This window comes from Hemicordylus capensis, chromosome 17 (genome assembly GCF_027244095.1).
Source record: "Hemicordylus capensis ecotype Gifberg chromosome 17, rHemCap1.1.pri, whole genome shotgun sequence".
NCBI lineage: Eukaryota > Metazoa > Chordata > Lepidosauria > Squamata > Cordylidae > Hemicordylus > Hemicordylus capensis.
Window position 1 is genome coordinate 1879642 of NC_069673.1, and position 21481 is coordinate 1901122.

Below are 21481 nucleotides of genomic sequence, written 5' to 3' on the forward strand. Positions count from 1 at the left end.
TGAAGAGGTTCACCAGTGGCTGCTGCCAACTCATTCTGTTGCTGCCCTGGGGCTTTGGAATGCACTCCCTGTTGAAATAAGAGCCTCCCCATCTCTGTCAACTTTTAAAAGGCACTGAAGACACACTTATTCACCCAGGTTTTTAATTAGATTTATAGTTTTAAATAATTTTAATACTGGGTTTTAAATGTTTTTAATCTTCTAAATGATTGTAATTGTTCATTGATGTTTTAAATGATTTTAATTGAAAACCGCCCAGAGACGCAGGTTTTGGGTGGTATAGAAATATTTTAAATAAAATAAATATATCCTATGATACCTTTTTGGTTTCTCCCTGTCCTCATTCCCCTAAGGGGTATACTCGTGGGTCAAATGGGCCTTAACCCTAAATTTGGCTTTAAAAAAGCCAAATCTGGCAACTTCAACATTTAGATTGTAGACTTCCTGGGGCAGGGACCTGGCTTACATTAAGCAGGGGAGTGCTGTATAAATTGGAGGTGCCCGACTTCGAGTCCTCAGATTATTTTATTTATTTATTGAAAGCTTTCCTTGCAAGACCTCTTTAGTGTGCAAGGAAAATAAAGCATAAAAGAGATGTTAAAAGTAGCATACATTTTGACGTCACAACCAGCTTCAGTGCTATATATTACTACGGTTGCAATGACAAATATTTCTATACCACTCTAGTTCTCAAAGCGGTTTCCATAGGAAAATAAACAATACATAAATAAGATGGTCCCCTGTCTTCAAAGGGCACACAGTCTAAAAAGAAACATGATTAGACACCAGCAACAGCCACTAGAGGGATGGTGTGCTGGGGACGGATAGGGCCAGTTGCTCTCCCCCTGCTTAAATATAAGAGCATCACCACTTAAAAAGGTGTCTCTCTGCTCAGTTAGCAGGGGTTGCCTGTAGTATACAGTGGTGGCTGAAACGTGCTCTTAAATATTTTATTTATTTATTTATTTATTGTTAAATTGTTAAATATTGTTATATTGGAGAAACCTAAGTACGTAGTACACCGCTCTGGGCTCCTTGGAGGACGAGCGGGATATAAAATGTAATAATAATAATAAAATAATTTACACCTCACCTTTCATTAAGAAAATACCAAGGCGGCTCACTACCTTGTTATACAATAACTCAGTTATACAATATGAGTTATACAATAACTCAGCATCACGACTTGGCAAAATTGACAGTAATTAGCCAATCCTGTTACAAAACCCCCAATTTTCTCATAAGCAGAGGGGGAAAGTAAAAATTCACACCTTCACTCAATAGCCAATGAATTTCATCGCTTCCCTCATTCCTCCTTTAACATTTATATTATGTATTTATTTATTTTTGCAGTTATATTCCGCTCTTCCTCCAAGGAGCCCAGAGCGGTGTTCATTTATTCTCACAGCAACCTTATGAGGTAGGCTAGGCCGAGAGAGAGAGAAGCAACTGGCCCAGAGTCACCCAGTGAGTTTCATGACTGAACGGGGATTTGAACTTGGATCTCCCCGGTCCTAGTCCAGCACTCTAACCACTACTGTCCCCATCCTTCCCTTTGGTCATTTTGGCTGGGGATGAGGGGAGTTGTAGTCTTCAAAACCATCTGGGGACTCAAAGTTGAGGACTCCTGATATGCACCATAAAGCATCTTGATTCCAGTAAAAATGGCTTTTTTCTCCTTTCCAACAGGATTATCACAAAATAATCAAAAACCCGATGGATATGGGGACGATCAAGAAACGCCTGGAGCATAACTATTACTGGAGTGCCAGTGAATGCATGCAGGATTTCAACACCATGTTTACAAATTGCTACATCTACAACAAGGTAAAGGAGCTGAGCATACAGTTGAAATGCAAGTTTTTGGCTGCAGGGGGGAAAACGGACGTAAGGGTTGTGCATGCACATATGCTGAGAGCAGGTGGTTAATGAGAGCCTCTGGACGGGATCTGGCCCCCAGAACGGTGTATTGAAAGCCCTGCCAAATCTTAGTCAACGATGAGAGTAAAGCGTTGTCCTTGTCCACACAAGGAAAAGAAACACACTTCCGGGTTGTGAGAAATAAAGGCTGGTCTTGTGGTATAGTAAAGTTGTGCCCTTGAGTCGGTGTCGACTCTGTGGTTGTCTTTGGTAGAATACAGGAGGGGCTGACCATTGCCTCCTCCCGCGCAGTATGAGATGAAGCCTTTCTGCACCTTCCTGTATCGCTGCTGCCCGATATAGGAGTTTCCCATAGTTTGGGAAACATACCAGCTGGGATTCGAACTAGCAACCTCTTGCTCGCTAGGCAAGTCATTTCCCCACTGCGCCATTAAGTGGATGGTAGCAAGCATGAATTCTCCCTTTGCTAAGCACAATCTGCCCTGGTTTGCATTTGAATGGGAGACTACATTTGTGAGCACTGTAAGATATTCCCCTTAGGGGATAATGGAGCCACTCTGGGAAGAGCACCTGCATGAAGAAGGCTCCAAGTTCCCTTCCTGGCAGCATCTCCAAGATTGGGCTGAGAGAGACTCCTGCCAGCAACCTTGGAGCAGCCGCTGCCAGTCTGGGTAGACAATACTGAGCTAGATAGACCAAGGTCAGCTTCCTGTTTTTTGTTTAAGTGTATGTACTACGTGCACAAGATTGTAGTTTTGAATGCAGCCAATGAAGTTGATTTTCCTGCTTACGGCTGTGAGCTGTGCAACCTAACCAGTAAGCCCTACTGAAAATCTACTGGGGAAAACCTAACCTCATGAGAATAAATTACCCGTATAGGTTGTGAGGGGATCAGCGAATGCCTTCAGTTGGGTTGTAAGGACAGAGTTCTGACAACCACTGTACGTGATGGGTGACCTGCATATGGGTCTGTTCATGTGGACACTGAACACAGGTTATCCATGCGTTGAACACAATACGTGAATAGGGCTTGGATGCGCAGAATAGGAAGAGATTCTGGGAGAGGCAAGGCTAGAAATGTTAGCCCTGGAAGATATTCCCCTCAGGGGTTGGAGCCGCTCTGGGAAGAGCAGAAGGTTCTAAGTTCCCTCCCTGGCAACATCTCCAAGAAAGGGCTGAGAGAGACTCCTGCCTGCAACCTTGGAGAAGCCGCTGCCAGTTTGTGTAGACAATACTGAGTGAGACAGATAAATGCATCTGAAGTCACCAGGGCAGCTCTGTCTGCCTGATTTCAAAAATGGTTACTTACTACTTACAATAAATAACAAGAAAGAAAGAACTGGGCTAGAGTGGTACAATGGTTCGTGTGCTGGACTATTCTGGGGAAACCCAAGTTCAAATCCCCATTCAACCATGAAACTCACTGGCTGACTCTGGAACAGTTGCTTATATCTTTGGGTTTTCCATAATGCTTGCTGCAGCTATGAACCATCTCCTGTAACTTAGAGGACACCATGGAGAGCAAATATGCATGAGGACATCTTCTCTATGCTCCATGCCTGCTGAACGGCTGAGTGCCACTCTCTGCCCACCTTGGGTGCCCACTACTTAGCCTGGGTGTCCTTCCTAGCAAGCAACAAATGTTGTTGTTTTTTAAAATCGAAATCACTTCCTTAATCTTTGCCCACTGAACCATAACCCCCCATGGACATATTAATGTTCCATATACTGGCCACAATCCAGAGGGGGAAACTGGTTAGCTCTCTGCATAGCAAATGGATTTTTTAAAAAAAATTCCTTCCAAAAGAATCCATTCCTTCTCTACATACACCACACCCACATGGAATGCCCCTTCTGCAATTATTTGAAAAGCAGTTTGGACTCAGAAATCCACACATATGCCCTAAAAGAACTTTCTGGCTTCTTATGACAGATTCTAATCTAATTAGTCCAGTCTTACAGTTGTTGTTCCTTCCAGTGTTTCATAGCATGTTATTTTGGGAATGGGCCATAATGTTTTGCATACAGATCAGATCAGAGAGCAAGGGAGAGAAAGCAGAGATTGCATTCCTCCCCTCCAAACAAACAAACAAACAAAGAAGCCAGCAAAAGATCAGACTTGCCAACAGCCAGCCAGCCCACTCGATCTCTAACCAAAATGGTGATTCTCCTGAGTAACTAAAAGAAAAAGACTTGCCCACCCTCTGGGCACTCTTATTGGCTACCTGCAGAGTCCCATCAGCCTAGTCACTCTCTGATTGGTTTATAGGGCAGTCCTAGGACCACCCACTTTGCAAAACAAAAGTGAGCATGCTTATGGGCTCCTGCCTTATTAATATATTTTAGAAGATCTGGGGCTTTTCACTCATTCTTTGAGGTTGGTGCTACCGTCGCCCATTTCACAACTCTTAAAGCTAACGAACAGAAGTTGAATCCAAATAAGTCGAAGATACTGACTGTTGGCTGGGGCGGGGGACGGGACCGAGAAATGGTTTAGATCTGCCTGTTCTGAATGAGGTTACACTCCCCCGAAAGATCAGGTACATAGCCTGGAGTGTTCCTGGATCCAAAACTCTCTGGTTTCTCAGGCAGTGGCCAGGAGCGCTTTTTATCAGCTTCGGCCATCAGCTACGCCGATTTCTGGAGGTAAATGACCTTAAAATAGTGGTGCATATGCCGGTAACCTCCAGGCTCGACTACTGCAATGCACTCTTAAGTGGGGCTGCCTTTATACATGGTCCAGAAACTGCAGTTGGTATAGAATGTGGCAGCTAAGTTGGTCTCTGGGACAAGCCCATAAGGACCATATAACACTGATTTTGAGAAAATTGCACTGGCTGCTGCTGTGTTTCCGAATGAAACACACAGTGCTAGTTATTACCTATAAAGCCCTCAACGGCTTGGGTCCAGGCTATTTAAGAGAGTGCCTCCGTTGTCATGGACCCTGCCGCCTATGAAGATCACCTGGGGAGGTCCGGATGCAGTCGCCACCGGCTCATTTGGTGGCGACTCAGGACCGGGCCTTCTCTGTGGCTGCCCCCAAGGGCTGTGGAATATGCTCCCTGTTGAAAGAAGAGCATCTCCTTCTCTGTTTGCTTTTCGGAAGACCCTCAAGACGTACCTGTTTTCTCAGGCTTTTAACTGAAATTAAATTTATTGTTTGCTTGTTTTTTAATCCTCTGACCTTGCTTGAACTCCTTATTCTGTGAAATAGTTTTAATTCGTGTTTGTCCTGTTTTGTATTTGTTTTAAACTGTGTACACCGTCAAGAGATACACATACAGCTTGCGGTGTATAAATATGACAGATAAATATATAAATAGACAAAGCAGCCGCAGGCTCTAGGCAAGCGCGGCAGGGAGCAACAGAGGCAGGCAGTAGGCAACATGGCGGACTGAGAAATGGAAGGCGAGAGCCGCCCACTTTGGCCATAGAGAAGGTCCACCCCTGCAGTCCATTCACGCTCCCTCCCCGGCTGACCTGGGTTCATCTCCAGGGCAGGAGCGGCTTGCAAGCTGGCATTCAACTTCCCTTCTCAAAGCAAGAATGGGTTTGCCCCCTTGGAGGCAGATATGACCGTACCGATGGGGTGCGGTGGGTGGGCTGGTCCAGGCAGCAGGTATTTGGGGTGCCGCCCGGGGAACGTCTGGCCTACCATCTCCAGGAAGCTCCCCCTTGAAACCAGGGGGCCCTGTGAATCGGCGGAAAGGTTGGGCGTTCTTTGTGAGTTTCTGGCTTCCGGTTCCAAAGCGTCTTGTAGGCAGCATGGCTCTCTTGCCCAGAGGTGGTATGTAGGGGGCAGAAGTGAGGTGTTTGACCCGCGTGTGTCTGTCGGACCTCGACTCACCCCTGCTTTCTTCTGCCTTCCCTGCCCAGCCCACCGACGACATCGTGCTCATGGCTCAGGCCCTGGAGAAGATCTTCCTGCAGAAGGTGGCCCAGATGCCCCAGGAGGAAGTTGAATTGTTACCTCCGGTCCCGAAAGGCAAAGCTCGGAAGACGGCCGCCAGCACACACAATTCAGGTCAGAGACGGCACACTCTCTGTGTGTGTGTGTCTTTGTAACTCTGTGCAGCTTTTTGATTGCTGTTTTTTTAAAAAGCAAGGAGTGTCAAGGAAAGTCTGTATGCCTTATGTGAATTAAGCAAATGTGCTTATTCTGGGTATGAATGTTCCTTGTAGCAGGGATGCCCATATGTTGTCAACAAAAGGTAAAGTGTGCCGTCAAGTCGATATCGACTCCAGGTGCCCACCGAGCCCTGTGCTTGTCTTTGGTGGAATACAGGAGGGGTTGACCATTGCCATCTCCCATGCAGTATGAGATGATGCTTTTCAGCATCTCCCTATATTGTTGCTGCCTGATAGAGTACCAGCGGGGATTTGAACTGGCAACTACAGCTCCCATAATCCTCAGCTGCAGTGGCCATTGGCTGGAGATTTTGGGAGCTGTAGTCAACAACATCTGGGCATCAGCTGGTGGACATTTTCACATAACTTAACCCTGCTTCTGCTAATCATGGGAGGAGCAAAGTGGGGGGCATAGAAGACCCCACTCGCTGTCCACTGGACATTCTGCTTAGTCCCCCCTTTAGCTATTGCGACTGGGGATGATGGGAGTTGTAGTCCAACAGGAAGTTCTGGAAACCCTGGTGTAGACACTGCGACTACTATTTACACACTATAGAAAAACATACTATATACATACATAGAAAAAGAATCATCATCATCATTAATAATATGATTCCTTGTCTCCAAAGGGCTCACTCAGTTTAAAAACTGGCCCTATCCATCCCCAGTACAGCATCCCTCCCGTGACAACTGCTGGTATCTGCCTTGTGTTTCTTTTTAGACTTTGAGCCCTTTGGGGACAGGGGGTCATCATATTTAGGTAGTATTTCTTTTTCTCTGTAAACCGCTTTGAGAACTTGGGTTGAACTTGGGAGAGGAGATGTGGTCTTGTGGTCGCAAGCATGACTTCTCCCCTTTGCTAAGCAGGGTCCACCCTGGTTTGCATTTGAATGGGAGACTAGAAGTGTGAGTACTGTAGGATATTCCCTTTAGGGGATGGAGCCGCTCTGGGAAGTGCATCTAGGTCCCAGGTTCCCTCCCTGGCAGCATCTCCAAGATAGGGCTGAGAGAGATTCCTGCCTTCAACCTTGGAGAAGCCGCTGCCAGTCTGGGTAGACAATACTGAGCTAGATGGACTGAGGTCTGACTCAGTATATGGCAGCTTCCTATGTTCCTATGAAGTGCAGGATATAAATATGCATCGTTGTAATAAAAAGAAACACAAGAAACCAGCAACAGCCACTGGAGGGATGCTGTGCTGGGGCTGGAGAGGGCCAGTTGCTCTCCTCCTGCTTAACCTAAAGGAATAGCCACATTGCTGTGTGTTCTCAGGCTTTTATTGGCCTGACCATCAGGCCTGTAGTGGCCAAATTTGCAAGGCGGTCTTAAAAGCATTGAAAGACACAGGAACTATTCAGAAATGACTCTAACTTCTTATCAGTGTGGTCAGAGGCAGGGAAATGACAATTGGCACTTCCAGTCTTTGGGCCTCCAAAGATTACTCCAGGTAGAGAGCACGGCGGTTTGTTCATTGTGTTGCAGTTCCCCACCTGGGTGCCTCCAGATGTTGCTGAACTACAACTCCCAGCATCCCCAGACACAAGGAGGACATTCTGCTGATTCGATTCGATTTCAACATATTTTATTTCTATACCGCCCTTCCAGAAATGGCTCAGGGCAGTTTACACAGTGAAATAATAAAGAAATAAGATGGCTCCCTGTCCCCAAAGGGCTCGCAATCTAAAAAGAAACATAAGATAAGACACCAGCAACAGTCGCTGGAGACCCTGTGTTGGAGTGGGATAGGGCCAATTATTCTCCCCCTGCTAAATAAAGAGAATCACCACATTAAAAGGTGCCTCTTTGCCAAGTTAGCTTAGTCCCCGCCTTGAGCAATTTAGCTACCATTTGGGGGTAAGGGTGGGGCGATGATAGCGCAAACCTCTTGGCCAAACTCACTACGAGCATTCATCCCCTGAAATGGCAGAGGCAAAGTTGTGCCGTCGAATCGGTGGCGACCGCAGAGCCCTGTGGTTGTCTTTGGTGGAATCCAGGAGGGGTTGACCATGGCCATCTCCCACGCAGTATGAGATGATGCCTTTCAGCACCTCCCTCTATCGCTGCTGCCCGATAGAGGTGTTCCCCATAGTCTGGGATACACACCGGCGGGGGTTCGAACCGGCAACCGCTTGCTCGCTAGGCCAGTTACTTCCCCGCTGCAGCATTAGCTGACTCCCTGAAATGGTACCAAAGCTCCAAACGTGTGGGCCTGGCTCACGTATGGAGTAGCGTGTTTCTCAGAGGACGGCCACCGGGGTCCGGTGGGAGGCCCCTGCGCCCGCGCGTAACTTCTCTCTCTTCCTTTTGCCAGGAGCCCAGCACGCGCTGGCTGTGTCTTCCGTCGCTCCGCCTGCCCCCTTCCAGAATGTGCCCCCCTCCGTCTCTCAGACGCCGGTCATTGCCGCCACGCCCGTGCCAAGCCTCACCACCAACGTCTCCCCCATCTCCGCCCCCCCTGCCGCCGCGCCCCCGCCGCCGCCGCCGCCACCTCCTGCCGCCCCCATCATGCCTGTCGTCCCTCCCACGCCGCCGATTGTCAAGGTACGCGAGGAAAAGGGATGGAGACGCGGGCATTTCCCCGGCGGGGGCCGCGTGCCCGTCTCAAGCCGCCCTCTTTGCCAGGCGTGGGGCACAGGGGTGTGGGGGCTGCAGAGAGAGGAGCGGTTGCTGCTGCACTCAGAAGCTGGGAAGCTGGTCGGAGTTATGCTTACTCATGGAAAGGGGAAAACAGTCCTCGAGTGGAATTGAGTGGTTTTCCTTTTTTTAAAAAATTAAATTTTTATTAATTTTAACAGTATCTTAACATTCACAACATATTGAACAAACATGGACTTCCCGCTCACACCTCCTTGTGAATCGTCAGCTATAGAATTAACCCTTGCTGTAATAATAATTCAAAACATAGATCTAAACCTTACAAACACGATTTAAATTGAGTGGTTTTCCTGGAACCCAGAGAGTATCTGCTTTTGCTTTGTTTGTTTGTTTGCTTGCTTGTTTGTTTGCCGACTGCCTGACTCCAAAGGGCGGTTCGCAAAAATAAATGCAACAAAAACAAAACAAGACAAATTGTTAAAACAGCTTAAAACATTCAAAGACTGCTAAAAAAAAAAAGTGTCTTAAGGGCTCTTTTAAAGTTTGTAAAGACATTAAACCACAAATGTCAATAGGGAGCGCATTCCATAGCCCAGCAGCGACTACAGAGAAAGCCCGTTGGTCTAAACCCCATTTTAGAGCCATCCAAGCTGGTGGCCATCACCACATCCCGTGGCAGAGACTTCCACAGTTTTGTTATACAAATACGACAAATATTCATATACTGCTTTTCAAGAAAGGTTCACAAAGTGGTTTACGTCGTATGAATAAAAGGCTCCCTGACCCCAAAGGGCTCACAATCTAAAATTATGTGTTAATTATTAATTAGTTAACAGACAAATTAATTATGCATCAAAATTAAAAACATTTCTAGCCCTCATGGGTAGTTGAGGAAGAGCTTTTGTATACCGCACCTGTTCAATCCATCTTTATTACGCTCATGGACCACCTCACCTGTTGTTTTCTGTCTGTTACTTAGCTGCTTAAGGCTAGGAGATTGGAATACGACAACCCATTACACTTGGATATGAAGGATGGTTGCCGTTTGAGAGGGGTAGTATTTCTGCACGTGCTCAGGAGAACCCTCCCCTTCACACGTTCCACGCAGGTTCTGGGGCTAATGCCATGTCTGAAATTGGGGCCCACTTCTAGCCAGCAAATGGCAGGCCTTCTCAGGGGACCTGGCTAATACATTTCAAAAAATTTAGTTTAGAATAAACAGAGACCTAGGGGAGACATGATAGAGATTTATAAAATTATGCATGGTGTAGAGAAGTTCCTTCTCCTTCTCGCATAACACTGGGCCATCCCATGAATCTGTTGGCCAGGAAGTTTAGGACCGACAAAAGGAAGTACTTTTTCACACAATTAAATGGTGGAAGTCTCTGCCATGGGATGTGGTGATGGCCACCAGCTTGGATGGCTCTAAAAGGGGCTCTGACAAATTCATAGAGGACAGGTCTAGCAGTGGCTAATGGCTACTAGTCCAGACTCAGAGGCAAGATGCCTCTGAATCCCAGCTGCACAGGAGTGGCAGCAAGAGAACATAAGAAGAGCCCTGCTGGATCAGGCCCAAGGAAGCCCATCTAGTCCAGCATCTTGTTTCACACAGTGGTCCACCAGATGCCTCTGAGAAGCCCCCAGGCAAGAGGGGAGGGCAGGCCCTCTCTCCTACTGTTGCTCCCCTGCAACTGGGATTCAGAGGCATCCTGCCTCTGAGGCTGGAGGTGGCCTCTAGCCCTCCAACTAGTAGCCATTGATAGACTTCTCCTATTGATAGACCGCTCTCCTAGAGAGAGGGCTTGCCTGTGGGCTTCTCAGGGGCATCGGATGGGCTACTGTGGGAAATGGAATGCTGGACCAGAGGGGCCGTGGGCCTGGAAAGGGCCCCGCTGCCGCTGTTCATCCTCCCGGGTGGCGAACAGGGAAGTCCCGCCGCCCGTTTCCCACTCACCCCCTTTCCCACCACCGCCTCCGGTGGCCAGGCTGGGTTTGGCCGCTGCCTCCCCCTTACCCGGGGGACGGCCTGGCCACCGCGATGACCAATCCTCCTGGGTGCACCTCAGCCTATCAGGTGCCTCTGCCGCCCAGCCAATCAGCAGGGTGCCAGGACGCACATTCTATGGCGCACCCAGGAGAATGAAATATGTAGATAATACACAAAGCATCAGCAGCAGCAGCATCATAATTAATAACAACAACAACCTGTGTTCTGTGCTTGATACCTCCTTGGTTTCCTGTGCTTCTGTGTCACCCAACCACAACTCTGTGGTTCAGCTGATGGCACACACAAAGTATAATGATGATATTACACAAAGCCCCATAATAATAATAATAATAATAATTAACCTGCGTTCTGTGCTTGATACTTCCCTGGTTTCCTGTGCTTCTGTGTCACCCGCCCATGGCCCTGTGGATCCGGTGACGGCTCACCCCCTTCCTGCCGCTGATCCGACTTGTGTTTGGATTCCAGAAAAAGGGGGTGAAGCGGAAAGCGGACACCACCACGCCCACCACCTCGGCCATCACCGCCAGCCGCAGCGAGTCGCCCCCTCCGCTCTCGGACCCCAAGCAGGCCAAGGTGGTGGCCCGGCGGGAGAGCGGCGGCCGCCCCATCAAGCCGCCCAAGAAGGACCTGGAGGACGGGGAGGTGCCCCAGCACGCGGGCAAGAAGGGCAAGCTGTCGGAGCACCTCAAGTACTGCGACAGCATCCTCAAGGAGATGCTGTCCAAGAAGCACGCGGCCTACGCCTGGCCCTTTTACAAGCCGGTGGACGCCGAGGCTCTGGAGCTGCACGACTATCACGACATTATCAAGCACCCCATGGATCTCAGTACTGTGAAGGTCCGTCCGCCTCCCCCACGTCTCTTTCTCCACCACCCCCCTTCCTTTACCTTCTTTTAATCGTAACATTGACTTGTGGAACAGCTCGAGGCAGGGGAACTCCAGGGCTTCAACCAGTATGGAGAGGAGGGAGGAAAGCTGGTCTGGTGGTCGCAAGCCTGACTTGTCCCCTTGGCTAAGCAGGGTCCGCCCTGGTTTGCATTTGAATGGGAGACTAGAAGTGTGAACATGGTAAGAGATTCCTCTTAGAGGATGGAGCTGCTCTTGGAAGAGCAGAAGAAGGTTCCAAGTTCCCTCCCTGGCAGCATCTCCAAGACAGGGCTGAGAGAGACTCCTGCCTGCAGCCGTGGAGAAGCTGCTGCTAGTCTGTGAAGACAATCCTGAGCTAGATGGACCAAGGGTCTGACTCAGTATATGGCACCTCCTAAATTCCTCCTTTTAAAGGGAATAGGAATGCATGGAATTGCAATGCTCATTTGGAAGGAATGAGGGTTTTTTAGTGGGCATCCAATGTCATTCATTTTAGTACATTCCCTAGAGCATCTGCTTTTCATGCAGAAAGTTTCAAGTTCCCTCCCTGGCAGCATTTCCCTATGGGGCTGGGCACGCAACCTTGGAGAAGCCGCTGCCAGTCTGGGTAGACAATACTGAGCTGGATGGACCAAGGGTCTGACTCAGTATACGGCAGCTTCCTATGTCTCTATGAATTTATCAAGCACAGCTACAACCTGGAGAGACCATATTATACCTCTTTCAAAACAGTTGTGTGGCTGCCGATAGGTCTCCGGGCGAAATGCAAAGTGCTGGCACCTACTTTTAAAGCCTTTAACAGCTTAGGGCCAGGCTACCATAGCAGAGCGCCGCCTTCTGTGTGATCCACAGCACGTATTAAGATCACCTGGCCAGATCCATCGCCAGCCGCTGCTGGTTTGTCTGGTGGCGACTCCGGATCGGGGCTGCTCTGTGGTTGTGCTAAACTGTAGAATATACTCCCCGACAGAAATGTGTTGCTTAGCAGGGCTGTCTATCTATCTATCTATCTATCTTTCTATCTGTTACTTGGTAGTGCAAGCAAACTCAGTGGGGGTGTAAAGATGCGATGGACTGAGGGGAAAGCTAGAAAAAACAATGCCACCCCCAGGGGAATTTTTTTTAAAAAAACACCCTGTTTCTCCCCCATTCCCCCCCATCTTTCCCCCCAGACCTTCACATATCTTTAGTGGGGTAGCACCTTCCCATTTTGCTCACAGGCTTCCCACGGTTGGAACCTTTGGTAGGACCCAGCAGGACTCTTGTGATATCAGAGGAACATAGGAAGCTGCCATATACTGAGTCAGACCATTGGTCTATCTAGCTCAGTATTGTCTTCACAGACTGGCAGCAACGGCTTCTCCAAGGTTGCAGGCAGGAGTCTTTCTCTGCCCGATCTTGGAGATGCTGCCAGGGAGGGAACTGGGAACCTTCTGCTCTTCCCAGAGTGGCCCCATCCTCTGAGGGGAATATCTCACAGTGCTCACACATGGAGTCTCCCATTCAAATGCAAATCAGGATGGACCCTGCTTAGCTAAGGGGACAAGTCATGCTTGCTGCCACAAGACCAGCTCTCCTCCCAAGTCTAGCCAGCGGCTTCTTAAGCTGCATGGCCCAAACTCCTTTCTCACATCACTCTATTACTGTTTATTCCTCTTGTACTTCTAAAGGTTAAAAGCGTTTGTAGAAATGACTCTCTTGGGTGCAGCCGTGGAGGTGATCCGACCCGATCTCACAAGCTGGACTTTTCCGTTGTGTTCCTTCCTTTTTTTTGGTTTGGTTTTTGCATGAGCTCCCTTGTGTCACCCATCATGTCTGTGAATGCATGTTGCTTATGGCTTTTCTTCCCGTCCCTGGCCCACTCCCCATCCAACCCTTCCTCTCTACCTCCCCTGCCCTCCCCCACCTCTTTGGATTTCTGTGTTTGCAGAAAAAAATGGACGGCCGGGAATATCCAGACGCCCAGGGTTTTGCCGCAGATATTCGGTTAATGTTCTCAAATTGTTACAAGTACAATCCTCCTGACCACGAAGTTGTGGCTATGGCAAGGAAGCTTCAGGTAAAAAGCATGCTTACTGGGGCACGAGTGGGGAGAGATGGGGGGCAGACGGGGGGGCCTGAGAGAGAGAACCCCAGAAGAAATCAACTCAACCTTTTGGGTGTGTCACCTTCCACTCAGACTTTGGGGAGATTCTGCTGTATTTTGGGAGGAGGCCTATCCAGACCAGTGACTCATGCAGAGGGGCAGGAGGCAGCCTCCTCTGAGGGGGGATGATTGTGCTGTGTGTCTCTGCACGGAAAGCGTTCAGGTGGATTCAGTGCTACCTGCTGCAGAGGCACCAGAATTGCCCACCCTTCATGGAGCTACCCGTCGAGCCTCTGTGTGAGTCTCTGGGCTCCCAGGGACTCAGTGGGCAGGGGGGGCCCTCTTCACATGGAGGCGTCAGGAGGGGGGGATCAGGCGTCAGGAGGGGGGGACGGGGACGCTGCCCTAGAGGCGGCCCCACGTTCTCTGCTCCTGCGCCTCACCCTCCTCCGACTCTGCCCTCCCCGCAGGACGTCTTTGAGATGAGGTTTGCCAAGATGCCGGACGAGCCTCCCGAGCCTCCCCCTCCGCCTCCCCCGACGGCGCCAGTCGTGAGCAAAAGCACGGAGAGCAGCCACAGCAGCGAGGAGAGCTCCTCCGATTCGGACAGCTCGGACTCCGAAGAGGAGAGAGCCACACGGCTGGCGGAGCTTCAGGAGCAGGTGAGGGGGAGTCCGGTGCTCTCTCCTGCGCCGGCCGAGATTTGGATGGAGGCTTTCTTCCCCACCAGTCCCTGGGGCTCCAGCCAGGTCCCAGGAGGTCAGCGTTGGAAACGAGCCCATTCCGAGTTTGCCTAGCCCACGTAGCCGTTGGCCATTTCTGGCGTCACCGTTTAAAAGCCCAGAGCCTTTGGATGGGGCGGGGTCGCCATGTCATAAATGAATCAGAAAACCAACCAACTTTCGCAAAGCTTGCTTACCTCATCGCCTGGAGATTGACCGACCTACTTATACCCTCCGTGTCTTCAGCCTTCCTGTGAGAAATGCCAGTTTGCTCCAGGGCCACCTGGGAGGCGTCGTGGCTGAGTGCAGATTAGAACTCGTCTCCCCCACCCCAAACCTGTGGTCACTCAATGTCCAGCGTATTTAGCCTGGGTGGCTGGATTGGGAGTTGGAGGTGGACGTCATGTGGGACCACATTTCAGCCCACTCTTGTGGGGTCCTCCCCAAGGCTCAAGAGCTCATCCTCCCCTCCCCTCCCACACCCACTTGAACACTGACTTCCAATTTAGGTTGCAGTGAGCCAGGATCACTTGTGACGTCTAAATCGACCCATTTCGGTTTGTTCTAACCGGCTTGCTTGAAATAAACCGCCATCAGAAATCAAGGTCCGAGACGAGTGTTAGATCATGATTCCATTCAAGTAAGCCGGTTAGAACAAACCGAGATAGGTCAGTTCGGACATCGCAACTTAGGTTGGTTTGCTGATCAGTTGCAAGGTCCGGTGCAACCGATCTCAGCTTGTCCGAACCGGCTTACTTGAAATAAACCGCCATCGGAGACCAAGGTTCGAAGAGAGTGTTAAATCGCCATTTATTTCAAGTAAGTGGGTTCAAACAAACTGAGATCAGTCAGTTTGGGCGTCACAGTTGATCAGTAAACAAACCGAGTTCAGTCAGTCAGGATGTCACGTCCAATCTTGGTTTATTGCAACTCAAAACTTGAGGAGAGGAGCAGGATTAATTGTGTTTCTGAGTTACAGCTGAACCGGTCTTTTGGGCTGAACCCCATCTCTGCAAGGGACCCACGGAGAGACAAGTTGCCCAGTCTCTGCTTTGCGGCTATAAATGGGAACTAGAGTCTCTTCCGAGGGTGTCTGTGGAAATAAATTTCAAAGGGCTCTGCAGACCCCACCATACTGACCCTCAGATTTTCTTAAGAGGGTCTTTCTTGAGAAGGGCTCCTCCAGCTTGGGTCCTCAGACATTGCTGGATTTCCATTCCTGTACTCACAACTGGCCAAGGCCATTATGGCTGGAGATGTGGGGAGTTGAAGGGAGGAGAGCTGGTCTTGTGGAAGCAAGCATGAATTGTCCCCTTTGCTAAGCAGGCTCTGCCCTGGTTTGCATTTGAATGGGAGACCACATGTGTGAGCACTGGAAGAGATTCCCCTTAGGGGACAGGGCCACTCTGGGAAGAGCAATTGTATGCTTGCATGCAGAAGGTTCCAAGGTCCCTCCCTGGCAGCATCTCCAAGATAGGGCTGGGAGAGATTTCTGCCTGCAACCTGGGAGAAGCTGCTTCCAGTCTGGGTAGACAATCCTGAGCTAGATGGACCAAGGGTCTGACTCAGTATATGGCAGCTTCCTATGTTCCTGTGAAGTCCATCAACATCTGGGGACCCAAGTTTGAGAACCCTGGGCATCCGCCCATCAGTGATGTGGATTTGGGCCGGGGAGTGCAGGACCCCATGTCCAGATCTGCATTTAGCCATGACGTTCTCTGGGTGACCCTGGGCCAATCATTTTCTCTCGGCCTAACCTCCCCTGCAGGGTTGTTGTGATGATAACAAGGTGGGAGGGCAAACGTGAGCTGTTTGGCAAAAGGGTGGGAGATTTTTTTTTTTTTTTAAGAATAAAAGTCAGTAAAAATAATAGAAACTTGGCACTTTAAAAAAAGAAAAGAAAAGATTCTCAGGATTTGCGGGAGACTTGAAGCTTCTGGGCTGTGGTGGCCAGACAGGTCTCTGGGCCCTCTGCCCCCTACATCCCTCCCCCAGGGTCTGGATTCGCAGTGTGGACACAATATTTGCTTCCCTGCCTGTCTTCTTGTTCACACAGGACTGTTCCCGATCATTGAGGCAGTGCTACAAGGTCAATGACTCCCGAGACTGGAATGGATGGAATGTATTTGTTTATTTTTTATTTTCTATTGATTTCCTTATTGTTGTACAGAATATGTGCCCGTTCTGTAGTATTAGTTATGTAGCAATCAGAAATCCTGTATCCTCCTCTAAGATGCATTTGCACTTGGCTGGATTAGCAGAAATAGTCCTCTAGACCCGGGTGGCTAAGCCAGAGGCGCTCTGGCACGCCGCTGGACTACAGCTCTCATCATCCACTGCCGCTGTTCTGACAGGGGTGATGGGAGTTGTAGTCCAGCAGCAGCAGCTAGGGAGCGGCTGGTCGCCCCTCGTCTAAAGCACTGATCTTCAGCTGGTGGGCAGGGACCCACACTTAGGTTGTGTTGTGATTGCTTCTGGTGTCGAAATCTTTAAAGAAAACTGTTTTTGTGGAAAAGACAGAAAAGGGGAGAAACAGGGAGGGAGGGAGGGTCAACTGAGACAAAGAAGGCTGAGCTCCTTTTAGTTGCGAAGAGGAGGGAAGTTTAGCAGGTGCAACTTCTCCTGGCTGCATTTGCCAAAATTCCCTCTTTGTCCAGCGGTTTGGGAACACAGCCTTCTTTTTTCCATCTGGTCACCTGCTCTTAAAAAGAGGTAGAAAGAGATATTTGGTCCATATGGGTCCCTCTGTGGTGGGTCGGGGTGCTGAAAGAGTTGGAGGTGACTGTGGGGAAGGGAAAGGGTGGGTCTCGCTTTCCAGGGAGCAGTTAAACAAGGGGGTCAGGGTCAGAGAGGGGGCTGGATGGAGGCCCCACTGGGCCGATGCAGGGGTTCTCAGCCTTGGGTCTGCAGATGCGTTTGGACTACAGCTCCCATCACCCCCCTCCTCTGGCTGGGAGTGATGGGCTTTGTAGTCCAACAACAAATCCAGCCGTCCCCAGGCTGAAAACCCTGGCCGAATCTTTCCTCCACCAAATCATCCCCAGCCAAAGAAGAAGAATATGCTTTGCAGGCAGAAACGCTGCCGCTCAGTTGCAAATTCAGGTATTGCCTGAGACCTTCCCCCCCACCCCAACTCTTGGGAGGGCCAGTGCTGGTTGGCGTAGAGCAGGGTTTTACCCGCTGTGCCCCTCCAACAGCCTTTGGACTACTGCTCCCACCATCTCCAGCCCCAGGGGCCAATAGTCGAGGATGCTGGGAGTTGTAGTCTGACGTCTGCAGGAAGGCCAAAGTTGGGAAGAGCTTCATAGGTTACATCCAGGGCAGGTCTTCATTGAGAAAGGTGACCCCTGGCATGGCAGAAACGTAGAAAAAGCAGATTGTAAGCCTGGAGGGCAGGACATTGTTATTGCTTGTAATTGACGTCTGCCTGCCTGCCCGTTCCATGTTAGAAGCTTCAAAAGTGATCAAGTCAGTCCCAAATGACAAAACTCCCTGGATGGGTGTTCCTGGGGGTGCCCATATGTTGCTAATACTGCATTTCCCACCTGGAGCAGGATTTAGTGCTCCCACCAGATCTCCTGAGAATCCCAGCTTTAATTTTCAAAGGACAAGTTTCTAGCCCCTATGAATCGGAGACCAACTTAAAGAGTACTCAAAGACTGAGACAGCCACTTGTACAGCCTTCGAGACTAGAAGGTCTCTAGTGGAAGGCTCCCAGTGGCCAAGGGCAGGCTCGTTTTGAGTCTTTGTGGTTCCCTGTTCCACCGTCTTTCCCCAGTCTACTATCTCCGCTGCACTACAAACAGGGGACATCCAGAGATACGGCTGGCCGCAATCTAACTCCCACTTTAAAATCGGAATTCCTGGCTTCATTTTATGTTTTGCTACTCTGTTTTATTTGAATTGAACCAACTGGATTTGCCTAATTTTGGGTAAGAAGAGTAGCATGGGAGCAAAAAGCACGTTTTTAATATTTTCCAGATGATGCAGATGTCCTTAGCAGGCACCATTTTAGAGAGATTCCATCTTCTCTGATACGAAGAACATCTCTTCTAAAATGGTGTTTTGCACCTGCAGTTTTTTTGTTTTTTTTTAATAAGCAGGTGTGTGAATAATCATGATTTTTAAAAATCTGCTGTCCAATTAATTGGGGACATTGTTTTAGTGGCTTAAAAGTGTTCAAAGCTAACCATGAATTAATTCAATGTAGCTGCTTTCTTTAGAGCCATGAAAAGCGTTAGCAACGAATGAATTAAAACGGCCGTCATTCTGCTGACCCCTTAAATGCCACCCAGAGAAGGAGGTCTTAGAAGGCTTCCAGAAAATATTCAGGGTGGGATTTGGGCCGATCTTTGGGAGAAGGGACCCCCTCAATCATGTGGGGCCGCTCCCAAGAACCTCTCTCTTCTACTGCCTGCCGTATTTGTGTCCTGCCTTTTCTCCAAGGAGGTCATGAGCAGCATTGGTAAGACGGTTTCCGGCGTATAGCCTCTCAACCACCCTGTGAAGCAGGTCGAGCAGAGAGAGGGTGAATTGCTCCAACCTAGCCACTGAGCTTCGTGGTTAAGGGGGGATTTGGACCCAGGTCTGTCTCTCTCTGCTGCAGCCACTGGCTCTCTTCTGACACCCGCGTTGCATTTGGTCTTGCCATGTATGACAATACTCTCCGATGTTTCCCCCCGTTTTCCTAGCCTTGCTCTGAAATACAGAGATTAAACTAGGTCTGCTCAACAGTGTCCCCCACAGCTGTTTCTGGACTACAACTCCCATAATCCCCAGCCACAGTGGCCAGTGGCCAGGGATTATGGGAGTTGGCCAACAGCTGCAGGAGGGCCGAAAGTTGAGCCGCCCGGGATTAAACGATTCCCACCAGTTTTATCTCCACTCTGGAAAAACCTACTAAATTTCTGCATCTTAACAGCAGAGGAGGAAGGCCAGAAAAGGTGGCATCTCTGCTCACGTTTTTGGCCCCAAACTGTTCCCTCTGTCGTTTATTTGGTCAAGGGGCTCGTCTCTTGTGTACAGGGGTCCCTGGCAGGGTGGAAAATGGACACGTGGCTGCCTCGATTGCCCCAAGCAGCTTTTGACTTTTTTGAACCCAGAGAGCAAATGACATCTTACAAATACGAGGAATATTTATATGCCCCTTTTCAACAAAAGTTCCCAACTCAGTTTACACAGAAATCAATCGATCGATCAGTGAAATGGCTCTCCTTGCCACATAAAGGGCCGTTCTGCTGTGGTCTGCACTTGAGGCTGCTGATGGGGAAATCACATTTCTGAATGCGGCTGTATGGGGGCGAAACAAAAAAAAACAAAATTCCCTGCACGCAGAAAGCTAACACTGCAGGGAGTGGGATAGGCCAGACCCTGATGTGCTAACTTTCTACTTATAGGGAGAGGAATGTTTTTTTAATATTTGGGTTTTTAAAAGCGGGAATAGCATTAAAGGCGAGGATAGCAGAGTGGCATTCCTGGCCATCTGTACCCTGAAATGGCCCCCTCTGTCCTACGTTCTGCTGCATGTGTGGAACAGGTCTAAGTATTGCGGGGGAGGACCAAGAGGTTCACATTTGCGGTGGACACCACAGGAAGTGTCTGAGAAGTGGGCGCCATGGCGGAGGGGTCCTCAGTAAGACCCATCCCCTCTGCTTGGCTTTTGCCAGCGGTGCAATTGCAGCCTCCGCGAAAAGAGAGTGCACAGACTGCGCTGGTCTTGTTTACATCCATGGTGTGGAGGCAGCTGGTATTTGCCAGCGGTGCTTCCACAGCGGGACCCCTAGATAGCACCACCGTGCCGACACGGGAGCCCCAGAGAGGAGTCAAGACGGATGGGTAGACGTCTGTGAGATAGATTTACGTTTTACATGTCTACATTTCGTGTAGACAGCATCTGTGAGATCGTTTATATATACACCCGCCCACACCATCACTAGATGACTGCAGCCCTCAAGTGAAGACTGCATATGTGGGTGAGTCATCCCATAAGAGCATAAGGAGAGCCTTGCTGGATCAGGCCCGCGGCCTTATCTGGTCCGGCACCCTGTTTCTCACAGAGTCCGTTTCCTACTGAGAAGCCCACAGGCAAGAGGTGAGGGCATGCCTTCTCTCCCGCTGTGGCTCGCCTGCAGCTGGTATTCAGAGGCATCGTGCCTCTGAGGCCGGAGGTGGCCCACAGCCACCAGGTTAGTAGCCATGGATAGACCTGTCCTCCATGAATGTGTCCACGCCCCTTTCAAAGCCGTCCAAGCTGGTGGCCATGACCACATCCTGTGGCAGAGAATTCCGCAGATCAATTGTGTGCTGGGTGAAAAAGTGTTTCCTTTTGTGGGTCCTAAACTTCCTGACCGTCAGCTTTATGGGTTGACCCCTGGTTCTAGTGATGTGAGAGAGGGAGGGGAAAAAATCTCTCTGTCCACCCTCTCCACTCCATGCATCCGAGATGAGTCAATACGGATGGAAGATTCATATCGCCCCAGGCCGGTTCAAGCACAGGCTTTGCCAATGAGGTCTGTTCACATGCAGTCAGGGGTTCTCAGACTTGGGTCCCCAGGTTTTGTTGGGACTACAACTCCCATCACCTTTGGCCACTGCGGCTGAGGATGATGGGAGTGGTAGTCCAGCACCTGGGGACCCACTTCAGAGAAGCTCTGCATGAAGTGTTGGACTTAGAGCCTTCAGCCGTGGAGGGGCGAGAGACAAATGCATGTGTGCACAGACCCCGCAGGGGGGCCGCCTTTGGGGTGGGGGGCCTTGAACTTCTCCGCTTTGACCCTCCGTCTCCTCCACCAGCTGAAGGCCGTCCACGAGCAACTGGCCGCCCTGTCTCAGGCTCCGGTGAACAAGCCAAAGAAGAAGAAGGAGAAGAAGGAGAAGGAGAAGAAGAAGAAAGACAAGGAGAAAGAGAAGGAGAAAGAGAGGAACAAGGCGAAGGCCGAGGAAGAGAAGAAGGCCAAAGTGGCCCAGCCGGTGAAGCAGGCCCAGCAGAAGAAAGCACCAGCCAAGAAGGCGAACAGTACGACCACTGCCAACAGGTACCTGCTTGAGATCGAAGCTGGGTGGGCTGCAGCCAGAGGAGGGGGCTGTCGCTCACGGGAAGACCCCCGGCATTGCATGCAGAAGGTTCCCAGTTCCCTCCCTGGTAGCATCTCCGAAATAGGGCTGGGAGAGAGACTCCAGCCTGCAGCCTGGGAG

The 21481-nt window shown here is 49.9% G+C and overlaps 1 protein-coding gene across 8 annotated transcripts in view; it reads left to right on the forward strand.

Annotated features, from left to right (window-relative positions):
- Positions 1-21481, forward strand: part of BRD3 (bromodomain containing 3) — a 58077-nt gene that overhangs the window by 26517 nt on the left and 10079 nt on the right. For 5 of the 8 annotated variants that reach the window (XM_053282183.1, XM_053282184.1, XM_053282187.1 and 2 more), the window contains 8 exons: positions 1690-1827; positions 5758-5905; positions 8321-8550; positions 11078-11449; positions 13410-13538; positions 14036-14227; positions 16344-16409; positions 21080-21321. In XM_053282183.1, the coding sequence (XP_053138158.1) occupies positions 1690-1827; positions 5758-5905; positions 8321-8550; positions 11078-11449; positions 13410-13538; positions 14036-14227; positions 16344-16409; positions 21080-21321 (1517 nt within the window). Of the gene's footprint in view, positions 1-1448; positions 1468-1689; positions 1828-5757; positions 5906-8320; positions 8551-11077; positions 11450-13409; positions 13539-14035; positions 14228-16343; positions 16410-21079; positions 21322-21481 lie in introns of those variants that run through there. The other 3 variants (XM_053282190.1, XM_053282188.1, XM_053282189.1) reach the window with 3 other exon arrangements.